Raw genomic sequence first — 22,848 nt, 5'->3', positions numbered from 1 at the left:
CGCAAGTGATATCAACTGGTTGGGTTGACAGTGGAGTTCGGCAAACAGTCACCAACTCGGCCGCGCAATGGGGTCTTAGCTCGCTAAAAGAGAATCTGTACACCTGACGAAATGGGAAGGAATTGCACTAAAAGCTCAAGTACACAAATTTGCACAAACCAGGCAAATGGTTGAGACACGAATGAGTGTAGATGGGCATAGCAAATACGTGCACGTGTAATAATATTCCATGTGGGTTTGCTGTATTTTACAATTGCGGTTTATAACAGGAAAATGGCATTTCGATTAAAATATTAGCTATATGCATAGTACATGGACATTAGTTTGCCGACTAGGAATTGCTTTCACATGTGAACAAATCGTCAGAAAATCTTGATGATTTGATATTCTTGGAAACGTCCCTCTTATTTCCCTTGCAAAAAATAAAAATGACTGACATAGAGGCGACAACTTTTATTTTCACACCACTGCAGTCGTCACTGACGATTCAGTCAAATTGTGGGTTATGTACAGTTACCCCGTTCGACAGCAGTTAGGGGGATGTATTATTTTTTTAAAAAACGACTGAATCTGTGTATCTGCTATAGAGCTGCTTAAAGTTAAGGATTCAATTAAAGTCCAAAACAGTTTCCAGCAAATCGGTGTATAGTACAGTATGTGTGCAAGTATTGTGTATATACTCCATAATGCATGTAACTAATCCACCAAATAATATACAAATATCGCCCATTAATTCATCGAATTATTGTAATTTAAGGAACCTTTTAGCAAATTCCCTTTTCGTGGGAAAAATGTGGGGGATATCGAATGCAAAATTTTGCTGGATATATTTTTTATCTAAACGAGTCATGAAATTAAAAATCAATAAAGGTCAAAGTTTAACAGCACAGCCACATGCAGTAATTTGCCAAAGGGCCCATGTTTTGCATTTCTGTACTGATCAGATGTACTTTTTCACACATTAAAGGAAAGTAAAAATGTAACAAGTCTGTTCTCACTTAAACTATTTTCTTCCAATTAAAATTAATTGCAAGTACCTTTTCCATGATCAATGCTGAGGTGGTATGTACAAATCAACACCTATCCAATGTGTTGTTTTATTTTAAAAAAAGGGAGAGGATTAAGATGTTGGTTTTTTTTTTCTTCCAATTTCCACAATTTATAATTTACGGTCTTTAAATTTATCCAGGTTAACGTATAATACTGACTACACCTTCCCATTAGACAACGGCTCAAAACATCACTGTATATGTGGTACTGTATAATATTCACATTGTTAAAACGAGATATTTTATGTACCTGCTTATAATGCCATTTCCCCATGCATCTGTATAAACTATTGTAGCATACAAAAAGTGTATCAACACACCTAGGTTATGGATATTTTAAACTATGCATTATTCAAGACAACTGGGATGTACCCACCAGTTCTATCCCTGCATAGATTTCACTGTTAAACCAGCTCAATGCAGCACCATGTTATCTTGGTAGACACAGGAGTATGGTAATGTTTATTACACTGCCATAATTTAGTCAAAATGCTGGCATGCTTTAGATTTGTTTGCATTTTACTATTTGGAGTTAACTGATGTATGTTGCTACAATGCACGCAGTTGCAAAAAAATTAAGCCCAAGTAAGCCTCCACAGTGGAGATGTCTTTGTCTACAGAAAATAAAACCAAACTCTGGCTCTCTTAACAGGTGTTGTACACAACTCATCATGTCAGATAAGTTCTAAAATGTAAACACCCACATTTTCTAAAATGCATTAAACTAAAAATTGTACATACCTTTTGCTTTACACTCAGCATACTACGTATCAGGCTAATAAAAGTGCAAAACTCTAGTAATTTAATCACGTCTGATTAATTCATTAAACATTCCATCAGCCTGCTTGATTAAATGTTAGTGTCCGACTTATCACAAGAAACCCCTTGGATAGACCAGCAGCTACAGCATCTGTTAAACATTGGAAGTGCCCTCATGTGGATTTACTTCACAATAGACCTTTGATAAAATACAAAAGTGTGTTGTCTCCACTGTCCCTTTATTCAAGGATGGCAATTATACTCTGTAAGGCAAACTGGTCGCCTGGCCAGGCAGATGGGATCACCAGGAGGAAACCTGTGGTCTTCTTTTGGCGTTGCTTCAGTTGATGCCTGGTGTTCCACCACTAAAATTGAAGGACGATGGAACCACGTGGGATTGGAACTGGTACCCGCCTTGCTTTTCAATCTGCTTCGACTCTGCAGACAAAAGGAAATCAATGGGATATGTGGATTATTAAAATATAATTACACATGAAAAGGACGATTGGTAATCCAATGGTTCAAGAGTTAAGAAAATTACGTTAAGAGTATCATGGTCTAGACAACAACTTACGAGCTGCTAGTCTCCGCTGTTCCGCCAAAGAAAACACCTCCTGCACCTGCTTTCTCTGCTCCTCAGAGAGATGCGAGGTGAGGGCCCGGTACCAATCTGGCTCCCTTTGCTCCAGGACTGGCAAACACACACAGCACAAGTGGGCATGGCCAAAACCAATTACTATGCATTTGGTTGTGAAACAATGTGAATGCGTTCGGCTGTTTTTATTTGCGCTTAATCGCCACTGCTAATGAAAACCGTAATTATTTTATGAGTGACAATTTTCAGTTGTGGTTTAAGTATCTTACCTTGCAACACACCCCTAAACACCTGATATTCATCAATGCCAGTGTCTTCATCATCGATGGGTGTGGTATACTCTTCCAGAGCAGTCTCATCCTCTTCCCACTCATCATCGTCGTCGTCATCGTCGTCATCGTCGTCGGCGGCTTTGGCGAGCATGTCCAGGTACTCTTGACCCTCATCATTGATATCGTCTTCATCACTACCAAGTTCTGTGTGTAATGCAAGCAAAGAAAAGCAATTACACCAAGTATATTTACACGAAGCTTTCTTAATGCACTTTTCATTTTGGTAATTAAACATTCACCTCAATATTTTCTAAGATGTGTTAATAAGATGATATACTTTTCTGTTTTAAATGTTTATAATCAGTTTTCTGTCAACAGCAATTGTTTCCATATTCTCTGGGTTACAGGATGGCAACAGTTTTCCCCCTGGGGGTTCATTTTATAATCTGGTAGGTGTTTGTCCATAACCACATTTAGATAACTTCAATAAGACCAGACAATTGTGAGGGTGCATTTTACTTTCCAGAGCATAGTATTATCCAGAGGTATGGTTCCTCAGGTTTAGTCGTATAAAATTTCACCTCAGGACCTCCAGTGTTGTCCAGTCTCAGTGTTGTCATGCTGAAGCTACAACAATAGATGCATGCAATCTTTGTTCAACCTTCAGAAAGACATTACCATTCTCGCCATTTTCCTCATCGTCTTCATCATCGTCGTCGCTGTCTCCTTCCGCTTCGTCCTCGGCCCGCTTTGCATAGGAGCGCTTGATGCCCTGGAAGAGCAGGATCAGCGAGGGCACTATCTGTGCGGCCACGCTGCCCACGGCCTCGGGACGCTGCTGAAGCTCCATCAGCGCACACAGCCCCAGTATGCAGATCTTACGGTCATGGATCCTGCCACGCACATCATCATCAGCCTTAATCAATACACCGCAGAAATTAAGGACTTCCAAAACCGTCACAATATCTAATGGTCTTGCAATGAAGCAATCAAATCTAAGATCTGCACACAAGCGAATTTCATCATACTCCTCGGTGTACGCAATCCTTTAGTTACCACTGATGCTAGTCTTGACAACCAGCCATCATCCCTTCAAGCAGTGTTCTGCCCAATCCTCACATTAACAGTCGAGATATTTTTCACCAACATTCTCTACTCAAAGTGATCCTTGTCTGCAATTAATTTTATGCCTGCAACTCTGCACACTTCTTTGCATACTTATAAGTTTTTGTTCCATATTTTGTCAAATTTCATGTTTTTAAGCCACATCACAGCATGTAATATTCACCAAGTGCACAAAATTAGTTTTATGGAAAAGTCACCTAAAAAACATAGAAATGGCCAACAAAACCAATCCATCTTGGTTGGCATAATTTCGGTTGACACGAACACACATACGCAAAATATAAACGCAAACCGTGCTTACCCGAGAAAGCAGTCCGTGTCGTCGAGCCAGCGCGTTACAAAGTGAGACGTTATGGACTCCGCGCCGTTGGATGGGCGGATGTTCTCGAGGGCACCGACCAGCATGGGTGGGTTGTAGTAGAGGGCAGCAATAACGACCTGGAGGCACATGGTGCGCAACTCGCTGGACACCACCTCCCGCGTCAGCCTTTCCAGCACCACTTCCACGAACAGTGGCACCACCTGTGGGAGGACAGGTCCGTGTGGAAAAATACCACAAGAGTTACCTCGCATAGAAGACCGGACAAGCAAGTAGCAGCAGCAATTGAACTACAATAACACCTTTCAAACAATGCATGAAGAAATATTACATTGCTCATATTTTTCCAACATGCTGGTTTTTTTACACAGTTGATGTAAATTACAAAATAATTCACACCATAATGAGGCATTTAATATTCACTGCAGGATGAAGGCATGCCCACTCGATCGCAAATCCTCAGCCTTGTGATGCCACAATCCATTTTACTTCTGTACACAAACTTATCGAATCCATTTATGTTAAAGCCATTATGTCTCAAAACTGATTTTTTTCCAAAAATAGTCTCAAGTTGCCAAATTTAACACGTAGGCTTTAGCGACCAATATTATGGGTTACGACACATTTATAAATAACGCGATCTAAACCCAAAAACGTTGATTATGATTAAGTTGCCAAACAATATAAATTTGTATTTTCATGTAAACCAAATTCTGGTGTGTAGATAGTTCCGTACAATTAAATATGAATTTGTTAGTTTTGCAGCTGAATATATGCACGTAGATCCCTCGGAGCACGATAAATTGCCCTGCATCGTTGTTACCTGATCAATGCCTCGTCCTTTACATTGCAATATGACAACTTCCAGTAGCTTTGCTGCATGGCATTCAGTGTCCTCCCCAGCATCACTGCTCAACACCTAAGAAACATGGACAAATATCAGGGACTACAGAATTCAGAGCAGCCAGTGACTCTGGTTAAGCATTGTAATGAGGTGATGTGTCCGTTTACGCTTATTTTCCTACCTTTTTGCACATGTTGTAAATGATCTCCAGGTATCGCGAGTCTGAGAGCAGCGTGTCTGTGTCGACGGTGATGTAGTTGTGCAAAACTGGCATCAAGTCTGGGTGCAACAGGTTGCAAGGGTGAAAAAGACAAATGGATCCGATAAAAATAATGTCCCAATACATTCTGTTTAAACTTAAGTATTTTTTATAAAAACACACATTTATCATACCTAAAATGTAAATGTTAAATTGCAATTTACCTGTGAAGTAATCAAAACCATCCTGCTGGAAGACTTCAAAGAGGATGGGCAAGAGCTGCCACAGCTGTGGTGAGATTTGCTGGCAAGTGAGGCTGTAGGCCAATGACAGAATCTCTTCATAGAATTCTACACACAACAAAACACAAATCAATATATACCTTGTTCGATTTAAAGCTTTCGTGACTGCAGGGATTCATACTCTTAGTTCTTTCGGTAAAGTCATGTAGAAGGGAAAAAATAAAATAAATAAAACAATAAAATGATCACGACGTTTCGATTGCAACACAAGCAATCATCATCAGGTGTGAAAACCACAGCAAGAAAATGAACTAAAACACAAAACCATGAACCTATGTGGTATGAAATAAAATGCAGTGTGACCTACCAATAACATGCTGCTGAAGCACCACACCAATCACTTGTAGACAAATGCCTTCCAGCTGCTGTGTGATCTGTAATCATAAATTGTAATTTAGTTTACTACCTGATGTTGCAAAGATTCTCATTTTCACTTTCTAAACATTGTACAATTTAAATACAAAAGGTATGTTTTAATGATTAAATATATTTAATTGTCATTTCCAAACCCCCGCAATATTTCAACGCTGATTTTCATGACAGATTAATCAGCATGTATGCAGAGTACGGACACAGCAGACATGATACATGTGCTTTTACCCACCTCCTTGTGGTCCTCTACCACGCTGAGGATGGTGTCGATGGTATTGAGGATGCCCATAGCAGTTACCGCTTTGTCATCAGAGTTCTCATCGTCTCCACTGCTCTGGATAACCTTGTTGAATGTCATTGCCTGCAAGAGGAAAAAGCATGGAAATCTCAAAAATACATCATTATAACCCTTACTTTACATTGGTTATTTTTTTATTAAACTTGTGAATATTGAATAAAGTTGTGATGAAAGTAACAATGCAAATTCTGGGTAGAGGTTTTATTAGGACTCGTGTATTCAAAGCTTGCACAATGAATGAAGCTCCAGCCTCACCAGATGTTGTGTCATTTCTACAGCAATGGAGGCCATCTCCTCGCTGTACTCGCAGATCATCTTTTGCACCACGCTGGTGAGGTCATCATTCTCCGTCTCCCTCACAATGTGAAGCAGCTCTTGCATCACCGGCCGCACATGCGGCTTAATGTAGTCCTTGGCTGGTGTATGACAGTAGACATTTCAGCGTTATGCAAACCATTATAACAAGACAATTGTCTATTGTATGTGCATTAGGACATTAAGACACATGTTATTGTTGAGAATTTGACTTTTGATAAAATACAAATAATTAAATATACCGTTGTGAAGCATATTACTAATTATGTTTTCTACTGTGAGCCACATTTGAGGTCAGATACTATCCAGCAAAAGCTGTGGTCTCTCATCAGAAGTCAATGACTCCTCAAGCCCTTAATATGTACATCACACCATATATGGCCCTCAGTCTTAAAAAATATGTACGCTCCATTATTAGTTTATTACATTGACCTGTCGATAAACATTGTTTTACTAATTATGGTTAGACACACGGTTGTGAATCACCACTCTACAAACAACCAAGCTACCAGCCAGCCAATACTGTTCAACTTTTACAAAAAAAATTCCAAATAAGCAACATGCACAATCCAAATTTTACCTTTGTCTTGGTTGGAAATGAGCACCTGTAGAGCAATGGCTGCCTCCACCTTGACGGGCATCTCCTTCTCTTCAATGAGGCAATGTCGTGTGAGCTCCAGTGCTGTTTGCAGGTTGGCATCACTCTTGAACTTCACCTCGCAGAAGTAGTGCAATACCCAGCAAGCCTGCATGCAGACAATCCAACATCACAAGAAACCAGGCATTCATTTGACTAAATATGCATATATACTTAAATTATGTCAATTGGATGATGAAAACAGGAAATACAGATGCACTGTACAACAATGGATTTTGCTGCATTGCTCTCTAGTGCCCAAAATGTAGCCCCACAGCCATATGAAACCTGTGTGTGCATGGTGGTCTATCCATCCAAGTGTAGGGGTGTTACGGAGGAGCTGTATGTGTAGGGGTGTTAGAGAGAGAGCCGTTATGCATGGCAGCTTATGGGAAACAAACACAGTGGGCGGGGCTACGTGAGTGCACGGGGGGGGGGGTGCTCTCAACGACGTCCGCACCAGGCAGCCCGGGGCCCCACCCCTCAGCGGGGGTGGAGTATAAAGGGGGATGTGTCAGAGGGCTCGGGGCAGAATGTTTAAGTAAACTCTTGAAGACCGAAGACTGCCTAGCTAGAGCCCTGGACTCCCCTGGGACGCCGCCCTTGTCAGGGCCGCGCAGGACCGAGCCAGCGGCGTGGTCCCGTGAATCAGAGCCAGGACTCTGGGACTCCGGGTACCGTAGCCCGACTGACCAGTGTTGGGCCAGACAGCCTCCCCCTAGCCCAGTATTTGGAGGATTAGGAGGCAGGCTAGGGGTAGCTAGCCGTGTGTTCCCAGCTATCCGGGTGAGGGGGCCGATACCCCCTCCAGTACTGTATGTCCCCAGTGACTGTTGTGAAATAAATACGTGTGCCTCTACTCGGGTGTCCACGCGTCCTCAACGGTACTACACAAGTACTAGCCAGGCCCAACTCTGTTTAGCTTCCAAGATCTGATGGGACTGGATTCAGTCTGCGGGATATGGTAACTGGCTCTAAAATTATACCGTTTCATAAATCACAATGTAAAATATATAAAAGTAAAAAACCAAATACACATCAAAGGAGCAGTTCAAGATTTTAAAGCTTGAGTGCAGTGTGAGTGAACATGTATGACTTGACTAACAGATGTAATGTGCATGTGCAAAATGGTGTCTTACCCTGGCCCTCAGATAGCCCAGCTCACTGCTGAACAGAGGAAATACGTGATTCTGCAGCATTGTCTCCATCTGGTGCTTGTAAACATTTTTCTATGAATGGACACAAGACCCACAAAGTTCAGTATAAATAAACATTTAACGTGGAATGCAGTTTACATGTTGACATTTAAAAGTGGGAATATTTATCGAGCTTACCTTCAGAAGGAGTTCAGCAAGCTGACCAATCATGTGTAGGGCACCATCTTTCTGACGTGGATCCACAGCAGCCTCCGTCAGCAGTTGGTAGCAGAAACCCATAGTCTTCTGCAGAACCTACGATCCAGACACCCACTTTATTCACACGATGCATTTTGCCCTTGAAATACGTTACTGTTATGTGAACTGAAATGCATCAACTATTGCACACACAAATGGAAATACTTGAGGAATGAAATTGTCACAAGAATGGCACCAAACACGAATCCAGATAAAGCAAAAGCAACACTCGAAGTTAACCAAGGTAGAGGGGCTGGCTGAAAATAGATGGACCGATTCAGTGGAGGAACAAGAACAGAGGAATTACATGGAAACATCAGCCACATATAGTATTATAACGGTCAAGTGGAAGACTTCCTCCTGCTGGAAGTGTGTAGAGGCAGCGGTCTCCGTAAAGGGGAAGTACAATATGCAAAGAAGAAGAACAGAACAGATCAGGTGTCATCAAGAGGCAGTTCCCCCCCCCCCACCCCCGTCTCTTTTACCTCTTTCCTCTTTTTGGCTGCAGTGTATAACAGAGTCTGTGCAGCCGTAGTTGGAGAGACAAAATCTTCAAAAACATCTATGTAAAAGACGATGAAAAAGGACGTCAATTTATACACGTGCATTTTTTTCTCAATAAAACAAGACTGCAGATATGTACAATTAATGCGCGTGCAAGGGATTAATACAGAGATGTATGGTTCTGTGCTACAGAAAGCACATAACTTGGCCAATGTAAAATCATAGGTCTCTTTATCTATCGTGACCCTAACGTTTTCTTACCAAACTTCAAACGAATATACTCGTATGGGTCCTCTTGCCATAAAGCATCATCCTCATCCGTATAGCACATCAGCGGAAAGATCACATCTCGTACGATAGTCTAGAAAAATAGGTACAACAAAAAAACTCCCTTGAACATGCAAATACAATACAGTAACATATGTAATGCACGTTGTACATTAATCACCCTTCATGAACACACTGTAACCTACTGCAAATACAAAGCTAGCAGTTAAAATACTCGTAAATATTATAATTAAACAGGACTAAAAGGTTAGCTGTGACTAGGAAGCAAACTCAGGTTCCCGGGTTCATAGCGCAGCACGTGAACCATTGTACCACCACTTCACATCCAAATAAATAATTTATTTATAAATTAATCGGTTTCTATTTATTTTGAAAAGCTTACAAACTACTAACAGAACCTTTCTAATTTCTTCCTGAAAAAATTACCTGCATGTGTGGCTTCAAGCCACTCCAGGTGACAGCATGTGCCACACCTGTACTCAGGTAATTGAGTGACTGTTGCAACACACGTGGAGCCATGTAGAACTTCTGCCGATAAAGATCCACCTCTTTCAACAGCACCTACACAGGTATGGCATTGTGACAGGCAAAATTTTAAGCGCAAGTTTAATATACTCCAACCAAAAACATCTTGGAGACAGAACTATCAGAGAAAAATTACTTTCAATATTCGCTCAAGTACAACTGTTAAAAAAACACAATACGTTTTGGCTCGTATGTTATTTACCTTAATATTTTACTTTTGGGTATTAAAATCATTTAAGTTGCAATAATATTGAAAATACAAATTCAATATACTTAGTATGAATTCATCTTCAAAGCCACCTTACAAAAGTGTATTTTTACCTGCTGAATGCCGAGAGCATAGGTCTTCAAGAAGAACTCTGAAAACTCAGTGTACTCCTTTGTCACATTTCCAGGACTGCCATACCTGCAAAACCAAAAAACTGTTATTTTTATAAGATGTAGCAGACTATTCAACAAAAGCTTAAACATGCATATTAAGTTTGACAAATCCCACAAATGTCAACATTTCTACACCTCCCAAGGTAGAACACAAATGTAATATTGCAGAATATTCAATACACTGTACTTGGTAAGCATAAATATTTTTTAAAGCTGCATGATTTGTATCTATTTTCCTGTTAAATGCCTATATCGTCATACGTCATTAAAGAAGACTACGAAAACCGTGTACCTCGTTCATTCATAATGGTCAAACACTGATAGGGCTGTGTACTTGCCTGTCAAACAGACGGGCTAGGATGTGCAGAGCCCACTTCTTCACTTTCCACCATATGAGCTCTGGTCTGTCCTCCTCATCCACCTGAAGAGTTTCCTAAAAGGTTAACATAGAAAGGAGGGTTAAAAAAAAGTACAATCACGCAAAACGAATATAAAGCTCATGAGAACGCTATACATACTGCAAGCTTAATAAAACACTCAGAGTTGACAAAATTAGCACAGTAAATAGTTTTGGGTTTAAAGTTATTGCACAAACACTTACTATTTTTACTTACCGCAGGGACCTCTCTGTCTACCACAATGCGAAGAATCTGCATCCAGGGAGTGAGGGTCTGTTGATTTATGAGCTCCAGAGGTAGTGTGAACTGAAAGTGATCAACACAACAATAATATTAAACCACATGTACACAACATCATTCTGATATTAGTGGTTCTCTTCAAATTAAGAGCTGCATTTCAGGTCAGATACTATCCAGTGACGGTACTTCATGCAGCCAGAGACTGCTCAAGCCGTTTATGTGTTATACATCACTCCTGAAGCAGCTTTGTAATAAACAGTCAAAAATAGCAATCATTTAAAACACAGATCTATAAAAAACGTATAACGACAATCTCTAATCCATGTTACTAAACGTTTCAAACATGCACATCTATACAATGCTAGTGCAACAATTCTATATACTATCTGGCTAAGGAAAATATACCTGCATGAGCGCATAAAAGATTTTAAGGATGAGCTTCTGCAGGAGTACAGAGTAAGGTGAATCGTCGTTGAGCAGCTGAACGAAGCGCTCCTGCAGCGTGGGAAGGAAGTGGCTCATGGGCTCCAGCAATGGCCCTCGTTCTTCCGGTTTCTTGTACCTTGTACCAAGCACGACAAGAAAATAACATTGTGATAAAAAATTAGGGACTATTCAAAAAATGCGATCAATATATTCCCCACAATGCATTTTGCATACCTTTGCTAGCACACGGGCAGATAAACACTAAAAAATCTCAAATATTCGTAGATAATATAGACATGTTTTCTGGCAAGACAATTGATGGCTGCTATTATTTAATTTCTCCATGGTTTCCATTCCCTGGCATTATTGACTTACTCGTAAGCTTTGACAAGCTGGTGCAGGCACAGCATGCTGCCCAGCCAGTAGGCGCTGTTATCAGATCGCAGGTAGAATCCAACCTTGTCCACGACAGCTGTCCACCTTCCCGGGTAATCGTGTTTGATGATTTGACTGATGCATGTGGTGAGCTGCACTCTGCAGAAGGACAAATGCACGCAAATAGTTTTTTTTCGCTCATGTTGCATAGCAAACTCAGAACATACCATTTGAGATGGAGTGTGTCATCCTAGAAACACTGGATCACCTCAAGGATAGGGTACCCAGTAGGGCTGAACGATTAATCGATTTCAAATCGAAATTGCAATTTCGAAGACACAATGCATTATGGTTTAGCTCATACATAACTCACATTTTTATAAGTTACCATTGTAAGTATGCTGTATGTATTTTTAACTCCTTTTGCATCGTGCGTTGCCAACCATGCTAATCTGAAATGCGAATTAAGCAGCTATGATGGAAAAAAGTACTTAAACCATCAATTGAATACAAAAGATCGTTACCTGATGAGCTCCGGAGCCTGAATGACGGCCTCCACTATGCTGCCGCGAATCTGCTCACGGTCATTCTCGTGGATGTTAAATGGCATGATCTCACCAGGTGGTGGTTCACGGTCCGGCCAAAACTGACTCACCATGTTTTTCAGGTAAATCACACCTGCAAAGCATATTTTACGTCAGTCAATTTCTCCCCACACACACTAAAAACGTAATCTCAACAGATTAAACAGTGAAAGAAAAACCTAAACAGAGTCGTTTGTAATAACTTTACAATGTTAAACACTGCAGTTCGCAACACACAAAGATGGAATCTCATTGCAAATTATATTTAAAACTTTCACAATCGTTTCACATCTCATCTGCTGTAAACAATAGCTTGTCTACCGTGTACCTCACCTGCCTGACGGACAGGCATATCCAGATTCTCAGACATCACAATCTGCAGCAGTGTCGGCGCAAAGCTGATGATCTTGTGCACCTGCAAGCAAAGAACAACAAATGCAACAAATTTAGCAAAATACATCGCGAGTTGTTCAGTAACTAACGTAAGTTATTACTTTACTTTGACCAAAGACTTTTGTGCTAGTCTCAGAAAATAAAGCAGCTTACATTTTTTGCATCTCCACTTGTGGTACACAAAAATAAGTTATCTAACATGAGCCAGCCATGTGGAGTAATTAATGCTTGAATAACAGTATAATTTTCCACTTGTTGTGACAACTAAGCAATTATGCCCAAAATACCAGCACTACCATTAAGTTTTAAAAAAGCACAATGACGAAAAAGACTAAAAATCACCTCTCCTCAAAAACGACAAGTTGTACATTTCTATATCATTTATCGTATCCAATATTAGGTATTTATGTTGAACTTCTATCGCACCGTACGCAGCCAACCGTGCTAATCGGAAGCGCGGGACACATCACCTTGTAAATCCTTAACGTTAAAGGTTATGCACTATACAGCTAGAATCTAGACATAAACTGTATTTCAATGCCGGAGATTAGAAATCTACCAGTTGTGAGACCATAAATTCAAATCCTGGCCAGGCCAAGATAAAGTCGGCTGATTATCACGTCTCCAGCGGCAAGGAGAATTAGCTCCAACCGGAACGCATCCTTACAGAGGCCAACAGTTAACGTCTTAAATATTGACTTAAAGCTATGTGACTTTACCGAAAGACCCAAAGAGTGAGTTAACATGTTATTGACGGACCCACCCAACGGCTCGGCAAGCACTAACTATAGATGTGCGTATCGTCCTCAATCGAAAAAGCGTAACTTTTTAAGTCAGCATAAAATGTCAGCAACCAATATCCGCCCGCAAGTTCCCAGTTAAAATGTGCACGACTCATGGCTCCCGTTAGCGTCTAGATGATTGTTTTAACAAGATAATACAATTGTTACGTATTACAATGTACGTGGCAAGATTATAGTATTCGAGCAGTTTGTTTCCCACAAGTACACGCTCATTGTACAATATGATCTACTGCTTAAAATAAACTGGAACTAAATTAGATGCGGGGCATCGCCCACATGGCCAAGGGAGGGGACTCTCGCCCCAGAGTCCCTTTCGCCACCACGCGGGAAACGGCACCAGCTGGGTGGTTGGCACAATATAATATAAGTATTTTTTATTTAATTTAAGTTCATTATCTCTATGTACATTCGCCGTTGCTTTTCGGCCCTGCCGTTGGATACTTTCTTTAGACGTGGTCGTGTGTATAGAGGAAATGGAAGATAAGTTCAAAAATGTATTGTTTCCCTCTCGGGATTAAATCCAATTCAGTTCTAGTTGATCGATTTTAACTAGATATTATTCTGTACTGCAGTACAAAGCCCTTAATCTTCACTCGAGTCGTGTGTCGTCACACACTTAAGATAGGCAGCTCACAATCCGTCCGAAACCAAATGAAACGCATCAAAACCACGTGCTTGAGAGCACCACTCTCAACATACCGTACTCGGGATCTTATTTTCTTTTCAACACCTCATCAAATTAAGATTCCGTACATCCTTAACAAAACCCACCCGAGTAAAATTCGCGTCGCACGCAGGGGCAAGACGGAGAACCATGTGGGCCCCACCACCACCACGTTCACATTCCACGTCAATGAATTAAATAACCCCTCCACCACCGTACAGCACAAAAGAAACGATCCTTGGAACAAACCACCGCCGAACGACGGACAACGCCGTGCCTAACAGTCGACGACCAAAAGAAATGCCCCCCCCCCCTTGTCACCGCTAAAAAGGACCGACAGATGTTATTTTATCACGAAGCGAATCTACGCGAAGGCGGTGGCGGCGACACCCGCGCAGCTTGGGCCCAAAGCCTCGGACTCGCCTGGTTGAGCTCCGTCTCGGCCGCCTGCCTCAGGCTGGGCTCCATGGTTCCCCGCAGCGCCTCGATTATCCGTCCGGGATCCATCGCTTCTCTCGCTCTGCGTGCACGTCCTAAATGAACAAGAAGACGTCTCGATGTTTCGCTGTTGTTATTAAGTTTAAATTATTTGTTAATTAGTTTAAATCTTTCCTCCTCGCTCGCTCGCTCCGACACGCGGGGCCTCCCGGCGCCAAAAGGAACCCTCGACTGCGCCGCTAGTGCGCATGCGCATGAGCTTTACGGCACACGCCCCCTAATTCCGCCCCCACCCTCACAGATGTAGTACGACCTGTCGTAAAATAAATGTAACAGACCGTCGTAAAAACCTTCAGATGAACACGTCACTTGGGGGCCTCCCCTAGGTCGACTGAGCCTCAAATGAGGTGCGGTTTTCTTGGTTCTTTCGGCAGTCACGTAGAAGGGAAATAATAAAATAATGAAAATAAAACATAATAAAATAAAATTCTCACGACGTTTCGGCCACAACGCAAGTAGTCGTCCTCTGGTGAAGAACAGGGCTGTCGGAAAGACAGCGTCCGACAGCACGGTTCTTCACCTGAGAACGGCTGCTTGCGTTGTGGCCGAAACGTCGTGAGAATTTTATTGTTTTATTTCCCTTCTACGTGACTTTACCGAAAGAACCAAGATGAATCCCTGCAGTCACGAAAGCTTTAAATTGAAATTTTAGGTGCGGTTGTGTAGTTAAACATCGTCACTGGGAAGACAAAGGCGGCCGGGCGTGGTTCTGCCCCCCCCCACCCCCCGACCACTTCGTGTGTGCCCCGTGCCAGCAGTTTTTTTTCCTGGATTTTTCTGTTTGCACAGTCACTTTAAGATGTTTTCTTGTTCATGTTTTTGTTTGTTGCGGTTGCACCCGATTCAAGAGCCGAATGGTTCACAGGGCTATACCAACTACTGTAAATGAAACTGAATCAACAGTAACGCACTTTCCCCGACAGTCTGTGTTGTCCAAGGGTGGCACAGTCGGGTTTTTTACAATCGGGTTTAATTGTCTTTTTATATTAAACCCGATCATCTGAGATTGGGAGAAATCCGGTTTAATTGGTTCTAATTGCAGAACCGTACTTCTCAACGATGGGCTTCGTCCATTCCAAGCGAAGGAACTCATTTGCACACACGATTGTGGAGAAGCTCGTGTTCATCAAGACCAACCTGCCCGCCGCGTTCTACGACTACCCCGTGCCCGACGGCCCCCCGAGTACGATAGCAGCACCGACGAGGAAGCAGCCTAAGCCTTGGATCAGAGTTTCGTGTTCATTAAACCAGGTTTTAATTCCTAGAAATCGGGTTTAATTGTATTAAAGAAAAAACCCGATGCCTGCCGCTGGAAAAATCGGGTTTTTTCCACCCAAGAAAGATACCCCCGTGTAGCCTGACAACACCATGGGTGGAAAAAACCCCGATTAAACCTGGTTTAATGAATACGAAACTCTGATCCAAGGCTTAGGCTGCTTCCTCGTCGATGCTGCTATCGTACTCGGGGCCATCGGGCACGGGGTAGTCGTAGAATGCGGCGGGCAGGTTGGTCTTGATAAACACGAGCTTCTCCACAATCGTGGGCGCCAGTGAGTTCCTTCGCTTGGAATGGACGAAGCCCATCGTTGAGAAGTTGGCGAAGTGCGGTTCTGAAATTAGAACCAATTAAACCGGATTTCTCCCAATCTCAGATGATCGGGTTTAATATAAAAAGACAATTAAACCTGATTGTAAAAAACCCGATTGTGCCACCCTTGGACTATCTTTGTCTTTGGGCCTCCCCACTGCCACGTAAGCGCCCACGTGCGTGAGCGCCCACGTGCGTGTCCACGTGGTCGCCTGCTCAGATTATGATATTATTTTATTTCTATTATTTATATTTTGATTATTATTTATTTTTACCTACGTGACTTTACCGAAACAACCTAAGAGCATGCTCAGACGTTACCCACCACGACCACCACGACCACCCAAATGCATTGGGCCTCACCCGGCAGTGAAAGAAGTGGTCCCGGAAAGCCCTTCACAAGAAGTGACGTGCGGGGAAAGGGGGGGTCAGAGGTCAGAGTTCAGCTTCACCGGCAGCAGAGAGGCGAAGTCGCTCGCTCGCTCTCTCGGCTTCTCCGCGCTTCGTCTTCAAGGAGAAACCGGAGGAGAGGAGGGGGGAAATTATTATTTCCTATCAGCGAAAGGTGAGTTCTCCGTGCTTAGATGCATACGTTCTGCGTCGTCGCTTTGTCTGTTAGATCTTTCGTGGCAGCGTTGCTGTTCCGCGTGACGTTTTCATTTTTTATAAATAATATCTTGGCGTGTGCCCGGCACTCGTGGGGGGTTTAAACGTCGACGAGAGGTTACGGACGTCGAGGAGACGGAGCGGTGAAGTAATGTGGTGCCCCTGTTAGGTGAATTGTTACTCCAGCGCTGGGTCGAGCCTGAGAGATGGCAGCGGCTTCGCGAAGGCCTTGATCCAGCAGTGGATCGGCCGTGGCTGCTGACGATGATTATTGGAATGCAATTGTTTGTTACATTGTGTGTGGTGATGACGGTGGTGGTTCGAGTGGGTGCGCTTTTCTGAGTCGTGTTTCCGTAAGGTGGTGATCGGTATCAGAGGTTACTATATTTCATTTCGTGGTGACACGGGTATTACATAACATTAATCATTCGCGTCGTTGTGGAGACTATTAGTACGGAATTAAATAAAAAAGACGTTCCCTTCGCATATCTGACCCCATCATGAGCATACGAGCTTGTGTTCAACCATTGCTGCTCAAGTAATGGACACTCAAAAGGGCGTGTAGCCAATGCGATGAAATATATTTATTTATATGTGTAGAGACCGATATGTGAAAGTACAGATGTGAAAAAAACGTGTTGTCATCAACATTTATTCAACTGGTCGCACCCGAGATGTCTTCAAAGTGGTGGATAGCACTACGACTGTGGTGAAAATCCATTTGTCCATTGCTGTTGGGTGGTGGACGGGCGGGCAGAATTCAGAAACTTGCCCATTGTTTCAACTGCCGTACTGAGAGATCAAATCGGTGACCTCTGGATTACAAATCCAGTGGTATGGGAGAAAATAAATCCTGTACGTGTATGCACAGTATCCCACGACTAACAGAATCAAACCGGTGACCTCTGGTAATGAAGTGCAATGTGCACCATCACATCATGGCAGCAAGCCAACATTTTGTGGTCTCCAATGATGCGTCTATGCTCATTAACCCGGGAGCCCCAAAACCAATTCTGAAAAACCAATAGTAGCAGCAGTACATTATACGACAACACCATCGGATTTTTTAATGAAAAGTACAGAATACTTGTTATTTGTGGAGCAGTGGTTGGTGTCCTGCACTGTGAACCCGGTGAATGAGTTTGATTCCTGGACAAGGCTAACATCAGTGTGTCTATGTTGTGTGTCTCTCTGTGTGTCTGTGTTGTCTCTCTCTGCTTGTATGTCTCCGTGTCTGTGTTTTGATGACGGTTGCTTGTGTTGCAATCGAAACGTCATACTCTATTATTTCTTTTCTTTTCTTTCTATGTGACTTTACCGAAATAACCAAAGAGCTAACATCAGTGTTTGCTGACATCCGAGCTGGTCCTAGGCATCCCCCTTCACCCATCTGCAATCACCCACGTGGGGGAAGTATGTCCAAACAACCCCATTGCCAACACAATATGGGGAGGCCTTCAGCATTGGATTGACAAAGTTCCGTGCTGTAACGGTTACTCACGTTTGCTTTCTCGGACTCATTTCCTTTAAGGAAACTAATTTTCCTGTTTCTGCATAGCGTCTCGCGATGCGGTCACATTTAAATGCTACATTAAACTAAATTGTCGTTCGCTATGTGCATCAGGAAACCCGAGCTCTATGGGAATGGCGAAGGCCGAGGTTGGAGCACAGCAGAGCAGGACGAGCAGCACCAGGAGCAGGGTCACACAGAGCAACTCCCATCCCGATGGGAGACTCTCACCGGCCCTCAAACGTACGTTACGGTGTCTTCGTTGAGTCCAGTCGCAAAAGCCTCGGTGCTCACGCAGAGCTCTCGAGTTGCGAAACATGTGGTCGATGCGTCAAAATCAGTGGTGGAGCATGAGATTGGATAGTTCAAAATTAAGAGTTGAGATCTGTTGTACAGATGCCACCAAAGGGTGAGGATGCTGCCATATTTGAATTCACACAGTTGGTAACTTGTCAATTGGTCATTTGTTAATTTAGTAGGGGAGTTGCTGTCAAGTTGTTTCAAGCTTTTGCCATTGTGCATTTAGAAAATATGATTGTAAAAATATATAGGAATCTTTTCCTGCTCCCAAAAATAAATAAGCATTAGCTGAATTAGTCTTAATATTTCAATTATGAGTCTGTCTGAAAGATGGAGGCTTGAGAAACTGCTCTAACGTGGGGAAAGTGGCCCTGGCATATAAGCTATGACAGGTTCGGGACTTACATGCTCATTTATGTCTGAAGACTCTGAACTCTGGTTCATACATAGTTTATGTTAGAGACGGCACTAAGTAGTGGCATCCTTGTTCCAATTAATAGCTATTTATCGATGCTTCCACTGTCAAAAGAATGTTACATTATTGTTAATGTAATGTGTGTGTGCAGAAAATAACCAAGATGGTGTGGACTCTACAAAGAAGCCGCTGCTCTTGCTGGCTCTGATCTTCCTGACAGCTGCAGCAATCATGTTTATCATCTACATTAACTTCCCACAGCTGAGCGAGTAGGTGACTTTTGGGCCAATTACATTGGGCAAATCTGCAATGTCAAGACAATTAATTAGAATGCTTTAGCAAATGCAATATCATGCCACACATCACGTCTATTACTTCTTCAAGTACTAACCACACAGTATGACGGTCAGTGAGGAAAAAGTGTAGACCTTTGTTCATTATTGGTTTTTGGTGTTTAATATATGTGTGGGTGTCGTGAATGACTTAAGGGTGGACATGAGAGCATACGTTTTTTTAGTGGCTTTAAATATACTGTATCATCAGCAAATATCTGTTTACTACTGGATGAAGTCCTCACACAGTCACGATCCCTTAATGGTCTTACCATAATCCATCTTGTTCCTGTACATACATTTTTCTCAATCTTATGTGTCTGTGGTGGTTATTCTCTCAGTCGTATTCTCTCCTTTGGCTGCTGTTACATCAGCAATTTCATTTATCAGTTACCCTTCGAATGCTGTGTTACTTTCCTTAACGGACAGTATGATGTATTTAATTTGCATTTGTTTCCTGATTTTATTTAAGTCTGTCATTTTAATTCCAAGCATGCACCTCTCCATGTTTATTTGTGTACTTTTTTACTTTTTATCCCATTTTATTTTTCAATGTCCATGTTTCTGATTCATATGTTATCATGGGTAATATGCGTTGATTGCAAATATCCTTTAGACACAATGGCATGTTACCTGTCATTGTCAACTAGTTTTCTAAAACCACTCGAAGCTGCTTTGAATTTCCATTTCATTTAATGTATTTGATTCTCATCTGCCTTTATTAATTGTCCTCGGTATACATATTCTCTTTTGTTTTACACTCGTGTCCCTCGAATCAAATAAAAAATATTTGAACTAGGTTTTTTATGTACTATTTATATCCACATGTTGTTGTGCTCCTTATCAACTGTTTTTCACAGAGAGGAAAGGGGAAAGATCAAGCTTCCCAAGGATATGGATGATGCAAAAGCACTTGGCCAAGTTTTGTCAAAATACAAAGAAACATTTTACGTTCAAGTCATGGTTGCATTTTTTTCAACATATATTTTGTATCCTTTTTCATATGCGAGCAAATTGTGCCTTGGAAGTTATACTGCAAACACTGAACATGGTTTTAATTATAGCACCATTTTTAAAAAAATTGTTCAAATGTGGTGTTGTCCTTGACTTATATATTTGCAGCCTCCAGACATTTGCTATCCCAGGCTCTATATTCCTCAGTATTCTTTCAGGATTTCTCTATCCTTTCCCCTTGGCCTTGCTGCTGGTTTGTTTGGTAAGACTTTTGCAAGCAAATTTTTTTTTTATTGAAAAAGTATTAAATGCCAATTGTTGTATGTGTTAATTGCAAGCACCATAATGAAATATATGAATGTACTCGTTTCTAGTGTTCCGGACTTGGCGCATCTTTTTGCTACATGCTGTCATATCTTGTTGGTCGGCCAATTGTCCACAAGTACCTTTCAGAGAAGGCTGCTGCATGGTCAGATAATGTAAGTATTACCTTATGGACAATATTTTAATCAAAATTTAAATGTTCATAATTAATATGTAAAACAAAACTAATTCAACACAACACGTAATTATTTTATAACGGCTTTATAAGCACTGCTTGCGGTTTAATTTTGAGAAAAATGATGTGATAACCACATTTTTATTTGCGTCTTTCGGTAACGTCACGTAGATAGGTTCAAAGAAAATAACAAAAACTACGACGTTTCGAACGGAACACAAACGGTCGTCCTGATGTATAAATATTCTTAGGACGACCGTTGTGTTGCGATCGAAACATCGTAGTGATGTATACATATTCTCAGGACGACCGTTGTGTTGCGATCGAAACATCGTAGTTTTTGTTATTTTCTTTGAACCTATCTACGTGACTTTACCGAAAGACCCAAAGAAAATTAATTCCTGCAGTCACGAAAGCTTTTTAAGTCAAGGAATAACCACATTGTCTTGTTACTTTCAGGTGAACAAACATCGGGAGCATCTCCTCAATTACATCATTTTCCTGAGAATCACGCCCTTCCTGCCGAACTGGTTCATTAACATTACTTCTCCAGTCATCAATGTCCCACTTGGCGTGTTTTTTGTTGGAACATTCATTGGTAATACTCATTTTCTTGGAAATGTAAAAGTACAAGCGTGACATTTCTTGAGAGATTGTTTTAGTGGTAATGTTTTTAAAGTAATAGTGAATTTTCTTATTTCAAAGTTGTGTTATAACTCGTAAAACCCATTAAATGTGTTTTATCGGAATAAATGGTGAGTATAAATACCCAAAAATATTTTTTAAATAAACATTCTATTTATGATGTTGAAATGTGATATGCAAGAGAAGCTTGTTTAAATATTAAACCCTCGTATACATTTTTAATAGAAAAGCATTCTCATTTGATGGTGTCTTTTAGGTGTTGCACCACCGTCATTCATCGCAATTCAGGGGGGCACGACGCTGTATCAGTTGACGACGGCCGGCGACGCTGTCTCCTGGAACTCGGTTCTGGTGCTCATGCTGTTTGCTGGGCTTTCGCTTTTGCCCGTCTTTCTGAAGAACAAGCTGAAACAGAAATTTCAGTGAAACCACAACTGCCTTTCGCAAACGAAATATCCTTCAATCACATTAGGCCAACATGGCATATATTCACAAGTAAAAAAATCCGTTAAAAAATGCTTTTTCTTTGATCCACAAGTTGTTTAGCAACATGTCTCATTGAGCTTTCATTATTCCAATTCACAGTTTTTCTGGGCTCATTTTTGTCCAATATTAGAATGCAATAATGCATTGTCATAAACACTGTTTAATTCTTGTATAGCACTATTTAAGGTGTGTAAAATGTTACGATTCATGCGTTATAAACAAATATTACCACTTTGATATGTGATATATTTGTACATTTTAAATTCATATTCGTCAAGGAAATGTGCACATCTGTTGTACTTTTAAGAAAAGGTATATACTTATTCTATTAAAATAATCTCCAGTTCATAAATGTGCTTTCTAAACGTCTTTAAAAGCTTGCGTACCATGATAAGAATACTTGTGGATTTTTGTGACTGGTGGTGTACTATCTGAATACTAACATGTTTGTTGATAGGTCAACAAACATTTTGTCTTGCATTGTATTATCTACAAATGCCATGATTTAGACTTTCAGGAGTAAATAACGAGTTTTAATGCAGTGAAAAAATCCCAGCGTATCGCTGAATTGATAAGTTGTCATAAATGAACATATTTTCGTAAGATTTAAACAACAAATGGGACTTCAAGTTAATTAACTGAATTACATTTTCTTGCAAGCTATCACAATGTACTACTGTAAATGTTCAATGTATAATTTCTTGCACACTTGTGTAGAAATGTACAAAACAATGACATAAAATAATGCACATTAATACTTAAGTATAGCCTATGCATAGTTGTTTTCTGCTTTGATTATTCTGTACATTAGTGACTTATTCTGTATCTTGTTAAATTAAATCTTCCACATGAACAAGCACATTCCATTGTGTACTGTATACCTGACAGCCGCAATACACGTCTGTATATTTGTATAAAATGAAAAAGAGACATGACACCAAAGTGCAATGCATT

The 22,848-nt window shown here is 41.2% G+C and overlaps 2 protein-coding genes across 6 annotated transcripts; one reads left to right on the top strand and one right to left on the bottom strand.

Moving 5' to 3' along the window:
- Positions 1-435: 435 nt before the first annotated feature.
- On the bottom strand, positions 436-16,515 carry IPO7 (importin 7). 3 transcript variants are annotated; one of them, XM_078859102.1, is made up of 26 exons: positions 16,473-16,515; positions 14,485-14,594; positions 12,535-12,616; positions 12,142-12,295; positions 11,618-11,776; positions 11,222-11,378; positions 10,793-10,882; positions 10,517-10,611; positions 10,119-10,203; positions 9,699-9,833; positions 9,246-9,345; positions 8,966-9,042; positions 8,421-8,537; positions 8,226-8,315; positions 7,030-7,195; positions 6,390-6,550; positions 6,069-6,197; positions 5,772-5,838; positions 5,387-5,512; positions 5,145-5,242; positions 4,943-5,038; positions 4,102-4,322; positions 3,354-3,568; positions 2,673-2,879; positions 2,383-2,499; positions 436-2,246 (listed from the first exon to the last, which is right to left on the bottom strand). In XM_078859102.1, the coding sequence occupies exons 1-26, from the start codon at positions 16,498-16,500 to the stop codon at positions 2,149-2,151; spliced, it is 3,180 nt and encodes a 1,059-aa protein (XP_078715228.1). In that variant the 5' UTR covers positions 16,501-16,515; the 3' UTR covers positions 436-2,148. The 3 variants fall into 3 exon arrangements, with proteins under 3 accessions (XP_078715228.1, XP_078715230.1, XP_078715229.1); XM_078859103.1 differs by lacking the exon at positions 16,473-16,515 and having other exon boundaries at positions 437-2,246; positions 14,485-14,764; XM_078859104.1 differs by lacking the exons at positions 14,485-14,594; positions 16,473-16,515 and having other exon boundaries at positions 12,530-12,619.
- Positions 16,516-16,565: 50 nt separating this feature from the next.
- TMEM41B (transmembrane protein 41B) lies at positions 16,566-22,763 on the top strand. Of its 3 annotated transcripts, none has more exons than XM_078859106.1 (9): positions 16,566-16,712; positions 18,086-18,166; positions 18,378-18,506; positions 19,130-19,247; positions 20,171-20,299; positions 20,433-20,526; positions 20,639-20,743; positions 21,223-21,361; positions 21,665-22,763. In XM_078859106.1, exons 3-9 carry the CDS (start codon positions 18,392-18,394, stop codon positions 21,832-21,834), a joined length of 870 nt encoding a protein of 289 aa, XP_078715232.1. In that variant the 5' UTR covers positions 16,566-16,712; positions 18,086-18,166; positions 18,378-18,391; the 3' UTR covers positions 21,835-22,763. The 3 variants fall into 3 exon arrangements, with proteins under 3 accessions (XP_078715232.1, XP_078715231.1, XP_078715233.1); XM_078859107.1 differs by lacking the exon at positions 16,566-16,712 and adding an exon at positions 16,746-16,922; XM_078859105.1 differs by lacking the exon at positions 18,086-18,166 and having other exon boundaries at positions 21,665-22,762.
- Positions 22,764-22,848: the final 85 nt, after the last annotated feature.

The sequence above is a fragment of the Lampetra fluviatilis genome, chromosome 8 (assembly GCF_964198595.1).
Source record: "Lampetra fluviatilis chromosome 8, kcLamFluv1.1, whole genome shotgun sequence".
In the NCBI taxonomy this organism is placed as follows: domain Eukaryota; kingdom Metazoa; phylum Chordata; class Hyperoartia; order Petromyzontiformes; family Petromyzontidae; genus Lampetra; species Lampetra fluviatilis.
This window is presented reverse-complemented; position numbering and strand designations above follow the sequence as displayed.

What these genes read in the sequence shown, in the direction of transcription:
- IPO7 (XM_078859102.1), bottom strand. Translation starts at nt 16,500, where the DNA reads ATGCATTTGGGTGGTCGTGGTGGTCGTG. An exon ending in ATGCTCTCGGCATTCAGCAG is followed by an intron (nt 9,834 to 10,118) that starts GTAAAAATACAC and finishes ATACCTGTGTAG; the next exon opens with GTGCTGTTGAAAGAGGTGGA. An exon ending in TGAGGAAAATGGCGAGAATG is followed by an intron (nt 2,880 to 3,353) that starts GTAATGTCTTTC and finishes CATTACACACAG; the next exon opens with AACTTGGTAGTGATGAAGAC.
- TMEM41B (XM_078859106.1), top strand. Translation starts at nt 18,392, where the DNA reads ATGGGAATGGCGAAGGCCGAGGTTGGAGCACAGCAGAGCAGGACGAGC. An exon ending in TTTTTTTCAACATATATTTT is followed by an intron (nt 20,300 to 20,432) that starts GTATCCTTTTTC and finishes ATATATTTGCAG; the next exon opens with CCTCCAGACATTTGCTATCC. An exon ending in CTGCTGCATGGTCAGATAAT is followed by an intron (nt 20,744 to 21,222) that starts GTAAGTATTACC and finishes TGTTACTTTCAG; the next exon opens with GTGAACAAACATCGGGAGCA.